Raw genomic sequence first — 17,823 nt, 5'->3', positions numbered from 1 at the left:
TTATTACCTGATTACTGTGGCCTTCTCTGACTATCTGGTAAAAAAGAGTGCCTAGTGCTCCCTATTTATTTTAATCAGCTTTATTTTTCTTTAAAGCCACTATCATCATTAACTTTATCATATATTTAAGTGTTTGTGTATTTAATGTCACTAATTCCTCCCACTAAAATGCAAACTACATCAAGGCAGGAGTATTTGTCTATTTTCTTGACTGTTCTATTTCTGGCATCTACGAGTGCCTTACACCTAGCAGATTCTTAGTGTATAAATAGTGAAGTATGCACACATGGATATGTGAATCTGGTAACAACTGTCACACAGACTTTTTGGTGGGGAAGTCCAGCAGAGGGGTGATATAACAGATGAACTGGATGAAGGGAGTTTTGAGTTATCTTAAAGAGGATGGCATAGGATCTTCCTCATGTGTAACAATATTTTGACCGATGATTAGTTCTTCAAGGAACATATGTATCTTCCAAATACATATGCATGCAATACCAAAACAAATATTACTGAAACATAATATGAGAAAATGATAACATCAATATTAATATAGTATGTATTTACATTAAATCTGTATGGCTTTCATTATTTCATCCTTACATCAAGTATTTGCTTATTCAACTTTATCTATTTATATTAATGATTTACATTTTTATTCTTTGTGATTTTGAAAAAACTATTGGTAATAAATTGTAAGCATCTACTCTTAATACTAGTCTTTTTTTTTTTCCATCAGTGAAGCATAACTTTAACCTGGAAGAATACAGCCTCTCTCAGTGCACACTGGAGAAGGTAAGTCAACTGGTTTGACTTTGTATCATCCTGGTAAATTTCACATGAAAGCAACATGCATTTTCCTATTCGTTTGGAAGACCAACAACTTGATAATCTCTCTTCCTTCTTTCCTTCTTCTTTGTTTCCTAATTAGGTATTCTTAGAGCTTTCTAAAGAGCAGGAAGTGGGAAATTTTGATGAAGAAGTTGATACAACAATGAGATGGAAACTCCTCCCTCATTCAGATGAACCTTAAAATCTCAAACCTAGTAATTTTTTGTTGATGTCCTATAAACTTATGCTTTATGTAATAATTAGTAGTACATTTAATTTTAAAGATTATTTAAAATTAACATCAGGTGTATTTTGTATATTTAGTTAATAAATACATAAATTTAAAAATTATTCTTCCTCTCAAACATAGGGGTGATAGCAAACCTGTGATAAAGGCAATGCAAAATATTAGTAAAGCCACCCAAAGAGTCAGGCACTGAGTATTGTGGAAATCAAACTATATAAACATAGAATTTTTTAAAAAATGACTTTTTTACCTTTTACTAAAAACATTCTCTTGCTGAAATATGGGAAGGATATATTCAGTAGCCAAGTTGCATGACTACTTCACACCAGTTCGTGATACAACAGGTATACAGGTTTTCTTTTATAAGCAAGTACAACTCAAGAGTCTTCTGAAAATGTTCCAGAAATTGCTTTAAAACTCACAAGTAGGGGGCCAGGCGCTGTGGCTCACGCCTGTAATCCCAGCACTTTGGGAGGCCAAGGCAGGTGGATCACGAGGTCAGGAGTTCAAGACCAGCCTGGCCAATATGGTGAAACCCCATCTCTAATAAAAATACAAAAATGAACCAGGCGTTGGCATTTGCCTGTAGTCCCAGCTATTCAGGAGGCTGAGGGAGGAGAATTGCTTGAACCCAGGAGGCAGAGGTTGCAGTGAGCCAAGATCATGCCAGTGTACTCCAGCCTGGGTGACAGAGCGAGACTCTGTCTCAAAACAAAAAAAAACACCTCCCAAGTATTGGGAGGTCCTTAGACATACAAGTAGACAAGCACTCACATTGCAAAATAGTTCCATGATACCTTTTGAAGATAAAGGGAGTCACAGTAGTATTTGAACAATATTAACTTATTGTTTTCAGGGGGTGCTAATTTTCCTTGTCATCTTTGAATAGTTTTATGGGATTTGATATTATTTTAAAATCATTTCTCCCTTATATAAGTGTATGTGCATGTATGTATATCTATATATTTTCCACATATCTTTTATATTATTTAATTTTAAAATATCTATCAGTTTAACATATTACTTTATTCTGTCCCTTAAAAATAGCTATTTAATTCTGAATATCACCCCCCAAAAATTCAAAGACCAAGCAGTATTCCTTCTCTGATTTTTTGGTGTTCACATATTGTACAAAATGATAAGGGGTTCAATTCAACAAGAAGAGTTAATTATCCCAAATATATATGCAGCCAACATTGGAGCACTCAGATTCTTAAAACAATGATTTCTAGACCTATGAAAAGACTTAGCGAGACAAACAATAGTAGTAGGAAACTTCAACATCCCATTGACAGTGTTAAACTGACCATTGAGGTAGAAAACTAACAAGAAATTTTGGACTTCAATTTGACACTTGACCAATTGGACCTAATAGACATCTAGAGAACACTCCGCTGATCACCACAGAATATACATTCTTCTCATCTGTACACAGAACATACTCCAAGATTGACCACATGCTCAGACATAAAACAAGTCTCAATACAGTTTTAAAAGTTGAAATCATACCAACCATACTCGCAGACACAGTGGAATAAAAATAGAAAGCAATACCAAGCAGATCTCCGCAAATCATGGAATTACATGGAAATTTAAAAACTTTCTCCTGAATGACTTTTGGGTAAATGATGAAATCAAGGCAGAAATAAAAAAATCTTTTGAAATAAATGAAAGCAGAGATACAACATACCAAAATCTCTGGAATGCAGCAAAAGCAGTGATAAGAGGGAAGTTTATAGCACTAAATACCTACCTTAAAAAGTTAGAAAGATGTCAAATTAACACTCTAACATAACACCTTGTGGAACTAGAAGAACAAGAACAAAACCCCAAAACTAGCAGAAGAAAAGAAATAACTAAAATCAGTGCAGAACTAACAAAATTGAGGCCCAAAAATCCACACGAAGAATAAATGAAACCAAAAATTGGTTTTTTGAATGGATAAACAAGATCGATAGACAACTAGCTAGACTAAAAAAGAAAAAAAAAAAAAAAAAAAAAAAAGAGAGAAGATCCAAATAAGCACAATCAGAAATGACAAAGGCAACATTACCACTGATCCCACAGAAATACAAAAGCTCCTCTGAGACTATTATGAACACCTCTATGCACACAAACTAGAACATCTAGAGGAAATGGATGAATTCCTGGAAACATGCAATCTCCCAAGATCCAACCAGGAAGAAATTGAAACCCTAGCAGACCACTACCAAGTTCCAGAATTGAACCAGTAATGAAAAACCTACCAACCAAGAAAAGACCCGGACCAAATGGATTCACAACTGAATTCTATCAGACTTACAAAAAAGAGCTGAGCAATTTTACTGAAACTATTCTAAGAATTCACAGATGAGGGACTACTCCCTAACTCACTTTATGAAGCCAGCATCACCCTAATACCAGAACCTGGCAAAGACACAACAACAAAGAAAGCTACAGAACAATATCCCCGATGAATATAGATGCAAATATCCTCAGCAAAATGTAAGCAAACTGAATTTAACAGCACGTCAATAATTTAGTTTACCATGATTAACTTGCCTTAATTCCTGGGATACAAGGTTGGTTCAACATACACAAATCAATAAATGTGATTTACCACATAAAGAGAATTAAAAATAAAACCATATGAGTATATAATTAGATGTGGGAAAAGCCTGTGATTAAATCCAACATCCCCTCATGATAAAAACCCTCAACAAAATAGGCATTGAAGGAACTTACCTCAAAATAATAGGAGCTATCAATGACAAACCCATAGCCAGCATTATACTGAATGGGCAAAAGATGGAACCATTCCCTTTGACAACTGGAACAAGACAAGGATGCTCACTTTCACCACTCCTGTTCAACATAGTACTGAAGTTCTTGCCAGAGTAATGAGGCAAGAAAAGGAAATAAAAAGTATGCAGATAGATGGCCACACAAAAAATAAATACCTAGGAATACATCTAGCTTATCTAATCAAGGAGGTGAAAGATCTCTGTAAGGAGAATTACAAAACACTGCTGAAAGAAATCACAGATGACACAGAAAAATATAACATGCTTATGGATTGAAATAATAAATATAGTTAAAATGGCCATACTCCCCAAAGCAATCTACAGATTTGACACTATTTCTACCAAACTATTAATGTCGTTTTTCATGGAATTAGAAAAAATATTTTAAAATTTATATAAAAAGTCTGAATGACCAAAACAACCATAAGCAAAAAGAACAAAGCCAGAGGCATCACATTACTTGACTTCAAACTATACTATAAGGCTACAGTAACCAAAACAGCATGATACTTGTACAAAAAAGACATATAGAACAATGGAACAGAACAGAGAATGCATAAATAAAGCCACACACCAATAGCCATCTGTTCTTTGACAAACAGACAAAAATAAGCAATTGGGAAAGGACTCCTTATTTAATAAATGGTGCTGGGATAGTTGGCTAGCAATATGCAGAATAATGAAAATGGACCCCCACCTTTCACCATATACATAATTTAACTCAAGATGAATCAAAGATGTAAATGTAAGGCTTCAAACTGCAAGAATCCTATGAGAAAATCTAGGAAACACCATTCTGGACATGTGCCTTAGGAAAGAATTTATGACTAAGTCCTCAAAAGCAATTGCAACAAAACAAAAAATGGACAAATGAGACCTAAGTAAACCAAAGAACTTCTGCACAGCAAAAGAAACTATTGACAGAGTAAATAGACAACCTAGAGAGTGGGAGAATATATTCATAACCTATTCATCTGACAAAGGTCTAATATCAAGAATCTATAAGGAACTTATTTCAACAAGCAAAAAACCAATAATCCCATTAAAAAGTGGTAAAAAGCATGAACAGACACTTCTCAAAGGAAGACATACAAGCAGCCAACAAACATGAAAAATGCTCAACATTGCTAATCATCAGAGAAATGCAAATCAAATCCACAATGAGATACTATATTATACCAGAGAGAACTGTTATTATTAAGAAATTAAAATACAGCAGATACCAGCAAGGCTGTGGAGAAAAGGGAACACTGCCACTGTGGAAAGCAGTTTGGAGATTTCTCAAAGAACTTAAAATAGAACTACCGTTTGACCCAGCAATCCCATTATTGGGTATATGACCAAAGGAAAATGCACACAAACTAGAAAACCTAGAGTAAATGGATAATTTCCAAAAAATCACATGACCTCATATGTTCATCACAGCAGTATTCACAATAACAAAGACATGGAATCAACCTAGATGCCCATCAGTGGTGGATTGGATAAAGAAAATGTAGTACATATATACCCTGGAATAAAAAAGAACACCCAGCCATGAAATATACTCAGCCATAAAAAGGAACAAAATCATATCATTTGCAACAACATGGACACAGCTAGAAGCCATTATCCTAAGTGTAGTAATGCAGGAACAGAAAACCAAATACCACATGTTCTCACTTATAAGTGGGAACTAAATATTGAGTATTTATGGACATAAAGATGGCAACAGTAGTCCCCCAGGGGACTAATAGACAGGGAAGGAGGCAAGGAGAAACTAACCATTGTTTACTATACTCACTATCTGTGTGACTAGATCATTAGTATCCCGAACACAGCATCATACAATATACTCATGTAACAAACCTTCACGTGTACCTCCTGAATCTAAAATAAAAGTTGAAATTATAAAAATAAAAATATTTTTATGATCAATGAAGAAAATTTGTATAATAGAGAAAAATATAGAAATTAAATAAAATTGAATAAAAGAATCACCATGATGTCAAGGAGAGAATGGAGCAAGATGGTAGAATAGTTGTTACCTCTGATTGTCCTTCTATAAAAACATCTATTTGAGTAACTATCTATCCGCAAAAAGATCTTCACAAGAGCTAAGAAAACCAGGTGATAAATCACACTACCTGGTTATAGCATAATAAGAAAAGAGGCCAGGTATGATGGCTCTTGCCTGTGATCCTAATGCTTTGGGAAGATGAGGTGGGAGGATCACTTGGGACCAGAAGTTCAAGAACATCCTGGGCAACATAGCAAGACCCTATCACTGCAAATTCCAAAAAAAAAAAAAAAAAAAAGTGAAAGTTAGCTAGGTGTGGTGGTATGTGCTTGTAGTCCAAGCTATCCAGGAGGCTGAGGTGGGAGGATTGTTTAAGCCCAGGAGTTTAAGGCTGTCTCTCTCTCTTTTCAGTTTTGCTCTAATCTTAGTTATTTCTTGTCTTCTGCTGGCTTTTGAATTTGTTTGCTCTTGGTTCTCTAGTTCTTTCAATTGTGATGTTAGGGTGTCAATTTTAGATCTTTCCTGCTTTCTCTTGTGGGCATTTAGTGCTATAAATTTCCCTCTAAACACTGCTTTAGATGTGTCCCAGAGATTCTGGTACATTGTGTCTTTGTTCTCATTGGTTTCAAAGAACTTATTTATTTCTGCATTAATTTTGTTATTTATCCAGTAGTCATTCAGAGCAGGTTGTTCAGTTTCCATGTAGTTGTGCAGTTTTGAGTGAATTTCTTAATCCTGAGTTCTAAGTTGATTGCCCTGTGGTCTGAAAGACTGTTTGTTATGATTTCCATTCGTTTGCATTTGCTGAGGAGTGTTTTATTTCCAATTATGTGGTCAATTTTAGAATAAGTGCTAGGTGGTGCTCTCAGGATGTATATTCTGTTGACTTGAGGTGAAGAGTTCTGTAGATGTCTGTTAGGACTGCTTGGTCCAGAGCTGAGTTCACGTCCTGAATATATCCTTGTTAATTTTCTGTCTTGTTGATCTTTCTAATATTGACAATGCAGTGTTAAAGTCTGCCACTATTATTGTGTGGGAGTCTAAGTCTCTTTGTAAGTCTCTAAGGACTTGCTTTATGAATCTGGGTGCTCCTGTATTGGTTGCATATATGTTTAGGATAGTTAGCTCTTCTTGTTGCATTGATCCCTTTACTATTATATAATGCCCTTCTTTGCCTCTTTTGATCTTTATTGATTTAAAGTCTGTTTTATCAGAGACTAGGATTGCGACCCCTGATTTTTTTTTTTCTTTTTTTGCTTTCCATTTGCTTGGTAAATATTCCTCCATCCCTTCATTTTGAGCCTATGTGTGTCTTTGCATGTGAGATGGGTCTTGACTCTCCAATTTGCCAGTCTGTGTCTTTTAGTTGGGGGCATTTAGCCCATTTACATTTAAGGTTAATATTGTTATGTGTGAATTTGATCCTGTCATTATGATGCTAGCTGGTATTTTGCCCATTAGTTGATGCAGTTTCTTCATAGCACTGATGATCTTTACATTTTGATTTGTTTTTGCAGTGACTGGTACCAGTTTTTCCTTTCCATATTTAGTGCTTCCTTCAGGAACTCTTGTAAGGCAGGCCTGGTGGTGACAAAATCCCTCAGCATTTGCTTGTCTGTAAAGGATTTTATTTCTCCTTCGCTTATGAAATCCAGTTTGGCTGGATATGAGATTCTGGGTTGAAAATTATTTTCTTTAAGAATGTTGAATATTGTCCCTGACTCTCTTCTGGCTTGTAGGGTTTCTGCTGAGAGATATGCTGTTAGTCTGATGGGCTTCCCTTTGTGGGTAAACTGACCTTTCTCTCTGGCTGCCCGTAATATTTTTTCCCTCATTTCAACCTTGGTGAATTTGACAATTATGTGTCTTGGGGTTGCTCTTCTTGAAGAGTATCTTTGTGGTGTTCTCTGTATTTCTTAAATTTGAATGTTGGCCTGTCTTGCTAAGTTGGTGAAGTTCTCCTGGTTAATATCCCAAAGAGTGTTTTCCAACTTGGTTCCATTCTCCCTGTCATTTTCAGGTACACAAATAAAGTATAGGTTTGGTCTTTTCACATAGTCCCATATTTCTTGGAGACTGTGTTCATTCCTTTTCATTCTTTTTTCTCTAATCTTGTCTTCATGCTTTATTTCATTAAGTTGATCTTCAACCTTTGATATCGTTTCTCCCACTTGATCGATTTGTGTATGCTTCACAAATTTCTTTTTTTTTGTTGAGACGGAGTCTCGCTCTGTCGCCCAGGCTGGAGTGCAGTGGCCGGATCTCAGCTCACTGCAAGCTCCGCCTCCCGGGTTTACGCCATTCTCCTGCCTCAGCCTCCCAAGTAGCTGGGACTACAGGTGCCCACCACCTCGCCCGGCTAGTTTTTTGCCTTTTTTTTTTTAAGTAGAGACGGGGTTTCACTGTGTTAGCCAGGATGGTCTTGATCTCCTGACCTCGTGATCCGCCCATCTCGGCCTCCCAAAGTGCTGGGATTACAGGCTTGAGCCACCGCGCCCGGCCCACAAATTTCTTGTGCTGTGTTTTTCAGCTCCATCAGGTCATTTATGTTCTTCTCTAAACTGGTTATTCTAGTTAGCAATTCCTCTAACCTTTTAGCAAGGTTCTTAGCTTTCTTGCATTGGGTTAGAACATGCTCCTTTAGCTCGGAGGAGTTTGTTATTACCCACCTGCTGAAGCCTACTTCTGTTAATTCATCAAACTCATTCTCTATCCAGTTTTGTTCCCTTGCTGGCGAGGAGTTTTGATTTTTTGGAGGAGAATAGGCATTTTGGTTTTTGGAATTTTCAGCCTTTTTGCACTGGTTTTTCCTCATCTTTGTGGATTTATCCACCTTTGGTCTTTGCTGTTGGTGACCTTTGGATGGAGTTTTTGCGTGGTCATCCTTTTTGTTGATATTGATGCTATTGCTTTCTGTTTGTTAGTTTGCCTTCTAATAGTCAGGCCCCTCTTCTGCAGGTCTACTGGAGTTTGCTGGGGGTCCACTCCAGACCCCGTTTGCCTGGGTATCACCAGCGGAGGCTGCAGAACAGCAAAGATTGCTGCCTGCTCCTTCCTCTGGAAGCTTTGTCCCAGAGGGGCACCCGCCAGATGTCAACTGGAGATCTTCTGTATGAGGTGTCTGTCAACCCCTGCTGGAAGAGGTCTCCCTGTCAGGAGGCACAGGTGTCAGGGACTCACCTGGGGAGGTGATCTGTCCCTTAGCAGAGCTCGAGCACTGTGCTGGGAGATCCACTGCTCTCTTCAGAGCCAGCAGGCAGAAACGTTTTAAGTCTGCTGAAGCTGTGCCCACAGCCACCCATTCCCCCAGGTGCTCTGTCCCAGGGAGATGGGAGTTTTATCTATAAGCCCCCGGCTGGGGCTGCTGCCTTTCGTTCAGAGATACCCTGCCCAGAGAGGAGGAATCTAGAGAGACAGTCTGGCTACAGTGGTTTTGCTGAGCTGTGATGGGCTCCACCCAGTTTGAACTTCCTGGCAGCTTTGTTTACACTGTGAGAGGAACCTATTCAAGCCTCAGTAATGGCAGACACCCCTCCCCTCACCAAGCTTGAGCATCCCAGGTCGACTTCAGACTGCTGTGCTGGCAGTGAGAATTTCAAGCTAGTGGATCTTACATTGCTGGGCTCCATGAAGGTGTGATCTGCTGAGCTAGCCCACTTGACTCCCTGGCTTCAGTCCCCTTTCCAGGGGAGTGAATTATTCTGTCTCACTGGCATTCCAGGTGCCACTGGGGTACAAAAAAAGTTCCTGAAGCCAACTCAGTGTCTGCCCAAACGGCCACTCAGTTTTGTGCTTGAAACTCAGAGCCCTTGTGGTGTAGGCACCCAAGGGAATCTCCTGGTCTGTGGGTTGTGAAGACCATGGGAAAAGCATAGTATCTGGGCTGGAGTGCACCGTCCCTCAAGACACAGTCCCTTATGGCTTCCCTTGGCTAGGGGAGGGACTTCCTTGACCACTTGTTCTTCCTGGGTGAGGTGATGGCCCACCCTGCTTCTGCTCCCCCTCTGTGGGCTGCACCCACTGTCTAACCAGTCCCAATGAGATGAACCAGGTACCTTGGTTGGAAATGCAGAAATCACCCATCTTCTGCACTGATCTCACTAGTAGCTGCAGACTAGGGCTGTTCCCTTTTGGCCATCTTGCCTGGGAGCTGCATTTTATTTTTTAAATTTTTATATTTTTTGTTCATTTATATTTGTGCTTTAATCTTTTTCTTATCTATTATATAAGCATTTTATGCAATTAAATATTTTATCTGTATATTTTACAGATATAATTGTATCTGAAAAGTTACATTTCCAAACCTGTGATAAATAACCTATAATTTGTTCATTCTGGAACCATTAGTGCTTTATAAATGTATATTTGTTTTATAGTGATAATTGAATGTATTTAAATTATTTCTAAAACCCAAGCAATACCTTCTCCTGTCTTGTTCAGATGAATAACATGACAATATATATAACCACTTTAGATAACAATATAGTGAAATATTCACTTGTATTTTTTTTTTTTTTTTTTTTTTTTTGAGACGGAGTCTCGCTCTGTCGCCCAGGCTGGAGTACAGTGGCGCGATCTCTGCTCACTGCAAGCTCCGCCTCCCGGGTTCCCGCCATTCTCCTGCCTCAGCCTCCCGAGTAGCTGGGACTACAGGCGCCCGCAACCGCGCCCGGCTAATTTTTTGTATTTTTTAGTAGAGACAGGGTTTCACCATGGTCTCGATCTCCTGACCTTGTGATCCGCCCGCCTCGGCCTCCCAAAGTGCTGGGATTACAGGCGTGAGCCACCGCGCCCGGCTCACTTGTATTTTTGATAAACTCTGAGTTTTCTTAAGTGTTATGGAAATATTTACAAGATACCGAATAACCAATATCAGATATAGTATAAATGTTTTAAAAGTATTAAAATGGACATAGTTTGCAAAAATATCATAATATGGTTGTTTTTGAAGCTATTAACTTGAATTTTATTAGGATTATATTTAGGAGCAGATTCATGAATATGAGAACGGAAGATCAGAATAAAACAAAAGAAGGGACCAATAGAAAAATGGAAAAAGAACTAAACTATTTCAACTCTGTTGTAGAGAGATTTAGTGCTGTCTTTACTCTCTATTTCCCTAACACACCCCTTGTAGAAGAAGCTGACCACTGTGTATTGCATCATCAATTCTCTTATTTGATGCCTGGATGCCAGTTGGGTTTGATTAATCCAACAGGAAGTAGCAGCAACAGATTGAGGATAGAAGAATGGGGAGGTCAGACCCTCCTCCCCTGCTTTGGTGCCAGATCTAGTGGCGAATGGATCCTTGATGCCCACAGGTTTTGCCCTCCTCCAGTTACACCCACCTGCCTCTGCCCCTTAAGGGTACTGACCCCAGGAATGGCTCCCCGCACTGCAGGCCACACTCGACCTCCAGCAGTTCATCAAAGTAACCATTTATGCATTTCGTCCTACCAATTTCTGGCTCTAGTGACTTCTGCTCCAAGTAAGCTGATCTTGGCTGTGATTCTCTGTATTCACTTGTTTCTCTGGATTTTGGGGTTATAGTTTGCCCTGAAACCTCAGTCCCTGATGGGTCCAAGAAACATCACTGATTTTCAGTTTGCTTAGCTTTTTTCTTATTGCAAGAAAGGAAATAATGACTTCCAAGCTCTTTACATGTTGGTGGTGAAGAAATTGAATTTTAAATTTTATTGATTTTTAATTAATTAAAAATTACATTTAAATACTCACCTGGGCTACCTTATTGAAGAACGTAGTTTTGAAGTTAATCATATCTTTGTCCTCTTCCTAAACTATAAGATTTTTAGGGAACTTAACTCTGATCATGGCTCTCTCCTCCCATGTAGCTGTTGTTTGATACTTGAGTTGTCCATTGTGTTTAACACTGCCCCCTGCACACATTAGTCATTATCATCATTAGTTTGCACAATCAATATTTATTTAGTTCACTAATATATTTATTAGTTACTAGCATTCAACTACTTCTTTCTGGATTCAGGTTTTTTTTTCCTTCTTGGAGGATATTTATTAGTAGTTCTTTCAGATATGTCCATAAAATAGAAATCTCAGTTTTTGGGGATAAAGATACATCTATTTTATCCTTACACATGAATTATATTTTAGCTGGTTTGTCAATCAGCCTTTGCCAAAACACCCTAAAACTTACTGGCTTAAAATAGCAATCTCCTTTTAGCTTTGTTTTCCTGTTTCATTTCTGGCATCTGGATATTTATTTTTCTTTGGATGTGATCTCTGTTTTTGTTACTTCTTATTAACCATTTTATTTATATCCTTGTTGAAGGAGCATTCCCATTAGCATAGTTCAACAATAGAAATAGAAATAGCAATAAATATTTTGCTATTATCTTACAAAATCCCACTGTGTGGTATTTTGGTACAAGTGAACACAAAGTGCCATGTAGGACAAAACTCAGAAAACTATACCTGAGCACACTGTCGTGAAATTCCCTACACTTGTGGTTAAAGAGAAAACCCTAAAGTGTCTTTGCAAGAAAAACAGAAAACCTCAAACTTACAAGTACCAAAAGCACTTTATCATCATAGCTGGCTGAGAAAGCAATAACTTGCTATTTTTAAAGTGAGAAATATAAGACATTTTCGTCAGAGCATAAACAAAAACAGAAAACAATAATAGAATAACAGAGTAACAAAAATACAGATGGAGAAAATGGACAGATTGGTTATAGTAAAACAAATTTACAAATGGCCAAAAATTATATTAAAATATGCTTGAAAACACTAGGAAATATAAGTTATCAAAGTGGTATTATTATTATTATTATTATTATTTTTTTTTTTGAGACGGAGTCTCACTCAGTCGCCCAGGCTGGAGTGCAGTGTCGCGATCTCGGCTCACTGCAAGCTCCGCCTCCCGGGTTCACACCATTCTCCTGCCTCAGCCTCCCAAGTAGCTGGGACTACAGGTGCCCGCTGCCATGCCCAGCTAATTTTTTGCATTTTCAGTAGAGACGGGGTTTCACCGTGTTAGCCAGGATGGTCTCGATCTCCTGACCTCGTGATCCACCCGCCTTGGCCTCCCAAAGTGCTGGGATTACAGGCGTGAGCCACCACGCCCAGCGAAAGTGGTATTATTTTTCATTAATCAGACTGGTAAAATTTACAAACACCTATAATGTCCAGTTTTGACACAGCCGTGGAGAGTATAGTCTCTAACATTTGGTGAGTCATCCCTCATTGCAAGGTACTGCACTCAATACTTTACATATGTTATTTCCTTTAATCCCTACCATCTCCCCTCCACCCCAATCCTAAATTTCTAAATTCTAAAACAACCCTTGTTAAATACTATTGTGTCCTCTGGATCTCACAGATGAGAAAACTGAAACTTCCTGCGTAAATCACTGGGGCTCCACGGTAAGTTACTTGCCCTGCATTGCAGTTAGTAAGGAGTAGAGCTAACATTTTAAGTTCAAATATGCTAACGGTTGTATCCTATAAGGAGCAGGAAGATGGGGGAGAAAGATGGATAGAGATATAGGCTGATTTTTTGTATTGCCAGAGTAGTGTAGATTCTGATATGTTCGTTAACATTTGAGGGTAATCACTAGTAGAACAAAATACTGATCCAGAACTTTATAGATGACAGGTGGGGAAAAAGGAAAAGGGTAACCTGAAAAAAGGAACAGAGAAAACATAATCACTATAGAAATGGATACATGGGAAATAACAGGAAAGCATAATTTAAAGAGACCGTAAAATAAGATGACTGGAAGAAAAGGACTGGGTAACCTAAGGACTTACATCCCCTTCCCTGCCCTGCCCATGGAAAGTAGAAGATTGGCAGATAAGGTAAAAAGAGAAATGCAGTTATACTATTTCAACAGGTATCCTTCAGGCGTGTAATAAGAGTTTGTCAAAATATATCTGAGAAATGCAAATTGCAAATAAAAGTGGAGAGCAGGAATATATCACACAAAGGATATTTCAAGGCAAAAATAAAAGCACAAAACAAGACCAAATAGAATTTATTACATTTTTAAGAAACAAAGAGGGCCAGGTGCGGTGGCTCACACTTGTAATCCCAGCACTTTGGAGGCCAAGGTGGGTGGATCACGAGGTCAGGAGATCCAGACCGTCCTAGCTAACATGGTGAAATCCCTTCTCCACTAAAAATACAAAAAATTAGCCAGGCGTGGTGGCGGGCACCTGTAGTCCCAGCTAGTCGGGAGGCTGAGGCAAGAGAATGGCGTCAACCTGGGAGGTGGAGATCACGCCACCAAAAAAGAAAGAGAGAGAGAGAAAAAACAAAGAGAAATGTTTGGAGGATATCTGATAAAACTCACATGCAGTCAGTGCAGCCGGATCTGAGAAAGAATGGAAAGCAAAAAGATAGAAGCCCCTGGGAAACAAGCAGACATTCTCAGTCTTTCTTTATCAGGCAGCTGGACCCCTTCATCCTTCTCTCTTTACAGACCAAGTTTTCTGTTTTTGCACAGTGTTGAGAAGGGCTGCACACAGGTCATGGGATGACAAGTCCTCCTTACAAATAGCCAGTAAGGATTCCAAGAAGAATGTTTTAGTGTGATGCAAAACACATCACATGAAATTTGTAAGGTTTCTGGCACTGGAGAATACTGCTGCAAAATAAATGAAACAAAAGGCCAGGAAAATTGTAAAATATGTGCACATAAAGTAAGAATAATGGAATAAACAGAGACATATGCAAATGAGACAGCATAGCATTTGTAATTTGAGCTCATAGACTCTACAGATGGTCTGAGTTTTAACTTGGTTTCCGCTACTCACCATCTGTGTGAATTTGGTCAAGTTACATAACTCCCTGGGCCTCACCTTTCTGGTTCGTAAAATGGGGTGATTAGACTAATGCCTGCCTCTTGGGATTATTATGTGGATTAAATGTTTTAATATTTAAGTATGTCTTAGACACAGTAAATGCTCTATGTAGTTGCTAAAAAAAAGTATACATTACAGTATAAAATCAGTGCCATTTCATTTTGGAACTTCCATGGAATTATTTTTGAATTGGTAAACTGATTCTAAAGCTTCTTTAGAAGAGTAAATAGGTCGGGCGCAGTGGCTCACGTCTGTAATCCCAGCACTATGTGGGGCCAAAGCAGGCGGATCATTTGAGGTCAGGAGTTCCAGACCAGCTTGACCAAAATGGTGAAAACCCGTCTCTACTAAAAATACACAAAAATTAGCTGGCTGTGGTGGCGGGCACCTGTAGTCCCAGTTACTGTGGAGGCTGAGGCAGGAGGATCGCTTGAACCTGGGAGGCGGAGGTTCCATTGAGCAGAGATCGCACCAATGCACTCCAGCCTAGGCGACAGAGGGAGACTCCATTTCCAAAAAAAAAAAAAGTAAATAAATATTATTTAATCTAGAAAATATTAAAAAGAAGATCAATGAAAGGGAGCTTGTTCTGTTATAGTGCCACAGAGATTACAGTGTGGTACATTGAAGGAAATATATTGAAAACAGAATTTAGAACTGAAAGTCAAAGTCCACTAGGGCCAGAACTCATAAGCTCTAACCTAGGTACAAAGTTCTTCTAGGAAACAAGTTACTGAAAAAAAAAAAAATTCCTAAATTATATTCTCTGTGCACAAAATGTTGGCGATGTTATTAAATGTGATAATTTTGTATTTTCTGCTGAAAATACAACCATCCAACCTTTTCTGTAGACATATGGAAACAATCAGAAGTCTTTTTTTTTTTTTTTTAAAGTTTGACAGTCTCATGGATTCAGGAGTTCAGCCTACTTCCACAGACTGCTTGCTGAGCAAATTCTGGATCCCATATAATTTGAAAAAGGATAAATATAATTGCATCAATATTGAGAGAATGGGAAATGGGTGAGGAAGATTTCATTTGGTTATCATGGTCCATGGGACACAGATAAGAGGCTGATTTAAGAATTGCATGCATTTATTGTTTCCCTTTCAGCTGTGTGTTCGGGAAGAAATTACAGTACAGAAGAATTTAACAGACTTACCGGCTGTAAGCAGAAAAATAGTGGTCCTTTACCCCATCCTCTTCAGCCAAAGATAAACTCCATGAATTTTAAGAATTTTGGAACAGTCTTTTCTTCTACTTACACAAGATGCTCAAAAATAGACAGAGTGGCATCTATTACCAGTTAAAAATGTTTCTCTAACAATACTGGAAAGCAGGACATACTAAAATTCAGTAGTTACTGGTGGAGAAAGTAGTTTGTTTCATGGGAACTGTTGCAGAAATGACAAACCTGGAGGCTTTGGGAGCACAGATAATTGTTATGTGAAATTTCTTTAAAGATTCTCCTCGCTTCAGTACCATGAAAGATGCTATAATTAATATGCACACAATGAAACTGAGGTGCAGATGAAAACTCAGTTTCCTTTGTTACCCTGAAAAAAATTACATTGCTTTATTGCTTTATACATATAAATATATGTATGTATGTATGTATGTATTTTCCACTTTGCTCTGCTCTGCTCTTCTCTGGATTGGGTTCTCACTTATCTTTGTTTAAATCATTGTGTTGGGGTCAATTCTCCCATTAGGGCCTTGTATGAAAAGACCGATTGAGAAAGGCTAGATTTTTCTTGGTTTGATAGTTCCTGATGTTTTGATATGTCCAGCCAACCATCTGCAACGACAAACTCCCTGCTGAGGAACTAGCAGGAAACAAAGAAATGGAAAACAGCAAAGAAATCACCACGTGAGCAGAAGATATTTTGGCAGCCTGGCTGAACTGAGACCAAATTCTCCTTGGAAATCAGTATAAAACAGAAACTGTTCACAATGAACGTGAAATTAAAAGCATGATGTAGTAGTGACCCAAAAGGAATGTGAATTCTTCTCCAGAACATGCAGAGACCCATGGATGAACTGTGTTTCTAGATTTTTCCTCCAGCTTTCCTGAGAGTAAGTTAACCTCTAAAATTGTGGTTATTTTGCATATAGAAATATTATGTAAGACTATAAATAGGAATGCCAGACATTTAGGTAGAAACCATTAAATGTAGTAAGTTATTAACGAGTCATTTTGACTTTTCAAATCATCTGTTTTATTTTGTGTGACTAAATAACCAATTGAAGAACTAAGAATTTGTATTTTTACCCCATAACTAAAGCATGTTTGGACAAATAGCGTACATTATCTAATAGGCTATTGAATAAATAAAAATAAATATAACGTTATGATGCTTCTTTATAAGTATGAACTATTTCCAAAGTTATTTGAATTACTTACTCTTCTTTGTTTTAAATTTTACTGTCAGAGGAATTGTAAGCATTGCAGGATGCACAATTTTCTGAGTTTTGAATTGTTTTTAAATGGCTTGAGAATATTTTCATCAAGAAAACTTACAGATTTTCACTGATCTTATTTATTATACTTTTTAAAAATTTTGATCTAATTTGTTGCCTAGTGCAACAAATTAGAAAAATTTGTTCTGTGAATAACAGGAATTTTATCTGACTGGGAAATGATTGGCTTTTTATAACCAATTTATTATTTCCAAATTATACAATTTCCTATTGAGAACAATTTAAGCTAATTAGATGTTTTATATTGTTACGGTGGGTGGTATGTTTTTTCTCTGATACTTACACCAAGATGTTCAGTGGGGGAAAAAAATCAGTCTTAACGTTCAGAGACAAATAACCACATTCATGACAATGGGATTATGTAATTGTTTTTTATTCGCAAATATTTTCTGGCACACACATTAATTCACAGAAAGAAAGAAGAGCAGTCACGTGGGTACCATATTTAACCCTTTCAGATACTGAGATTTTTCACAGCATTGATTTCTTAATTGGAAATGTAGCAGTTTGGTTTCAGTCAGGATTTCTAGGCTATTACAGCCTGCTCTGATGGCATGATTAACAGGAACTCATCTGCATCACTGGTGAATCTCTTTGGTCACTTTTGGACAGTTTTTAACCATAAGTCCATGCCCTCCTTT

General features: G+C 37.9%; 2 protein-coding genes across 3 annotated transcripts in view; both read left to right on the top strand.

The window, feature by feature from the left end:
• Positions 1-3,084, top strand: part of ABCA6 (ATP binding cassette subfamily A member 6) — a 63,641-nt gene extending 60,557 nt beyond the window's left edge. The window contains exons 38-39 of the mRNA XM_026456774.2: positions 740-795; positions 932-3,084. Of these exons, the coding sequence (XP_026312559.1) occupies positions 740-795; positions 932-1,033 (158 nt within the window). The 3' untranslated portion in view covers positions 1,034-3,084. The remainder of the gene's footprint in view (positions 1-739; positions 796-931) is intronic.
• A 9,896-nt stretch (positions 3,085-12,980) lies between these two features.
• The window catches only part of ABCA9 (ATP binding cassette subfamily A member 9), an 81,795-nt gene continuing 76,952 nt past the window's right edge, over positions 12,981-17,823 (top strand). Inside the window, exons 1-2 of one of the 2 annotated variants that reach the window (XM_023211959.1) lie at positions 12,981-13,261; positions 15,815-16,777. The gene's annotated coding sequence lies outside the window, so the exon portion shown is untranslated. Of the gene's footprint in view, positions 13,262-15,600; positions 16,778-17,823 lie in introns of those variants that run through there. The other variant, XM_023211958.1, reaches the window with a different exon arrangement.

This window comes from Piliocolobus tephrosceles, chromosome 16, assembly GCF_002776525.5.
Source record: "Piliocolobus tephrosceles isolate RC106 chromosome 16, ASM277652v3, whole genome shotgun sequence".
NCBI lineage: Eukaryota > Metazoa > Chordata > Mammalia > Primates > Cercopithecidae > Piliocolobus > Piliocolobus tephrosceles.
Note: the sequence above shows the minus strand (reverse complement) of the source record. Positions and strands in the feature narration are given on the sequence as shown.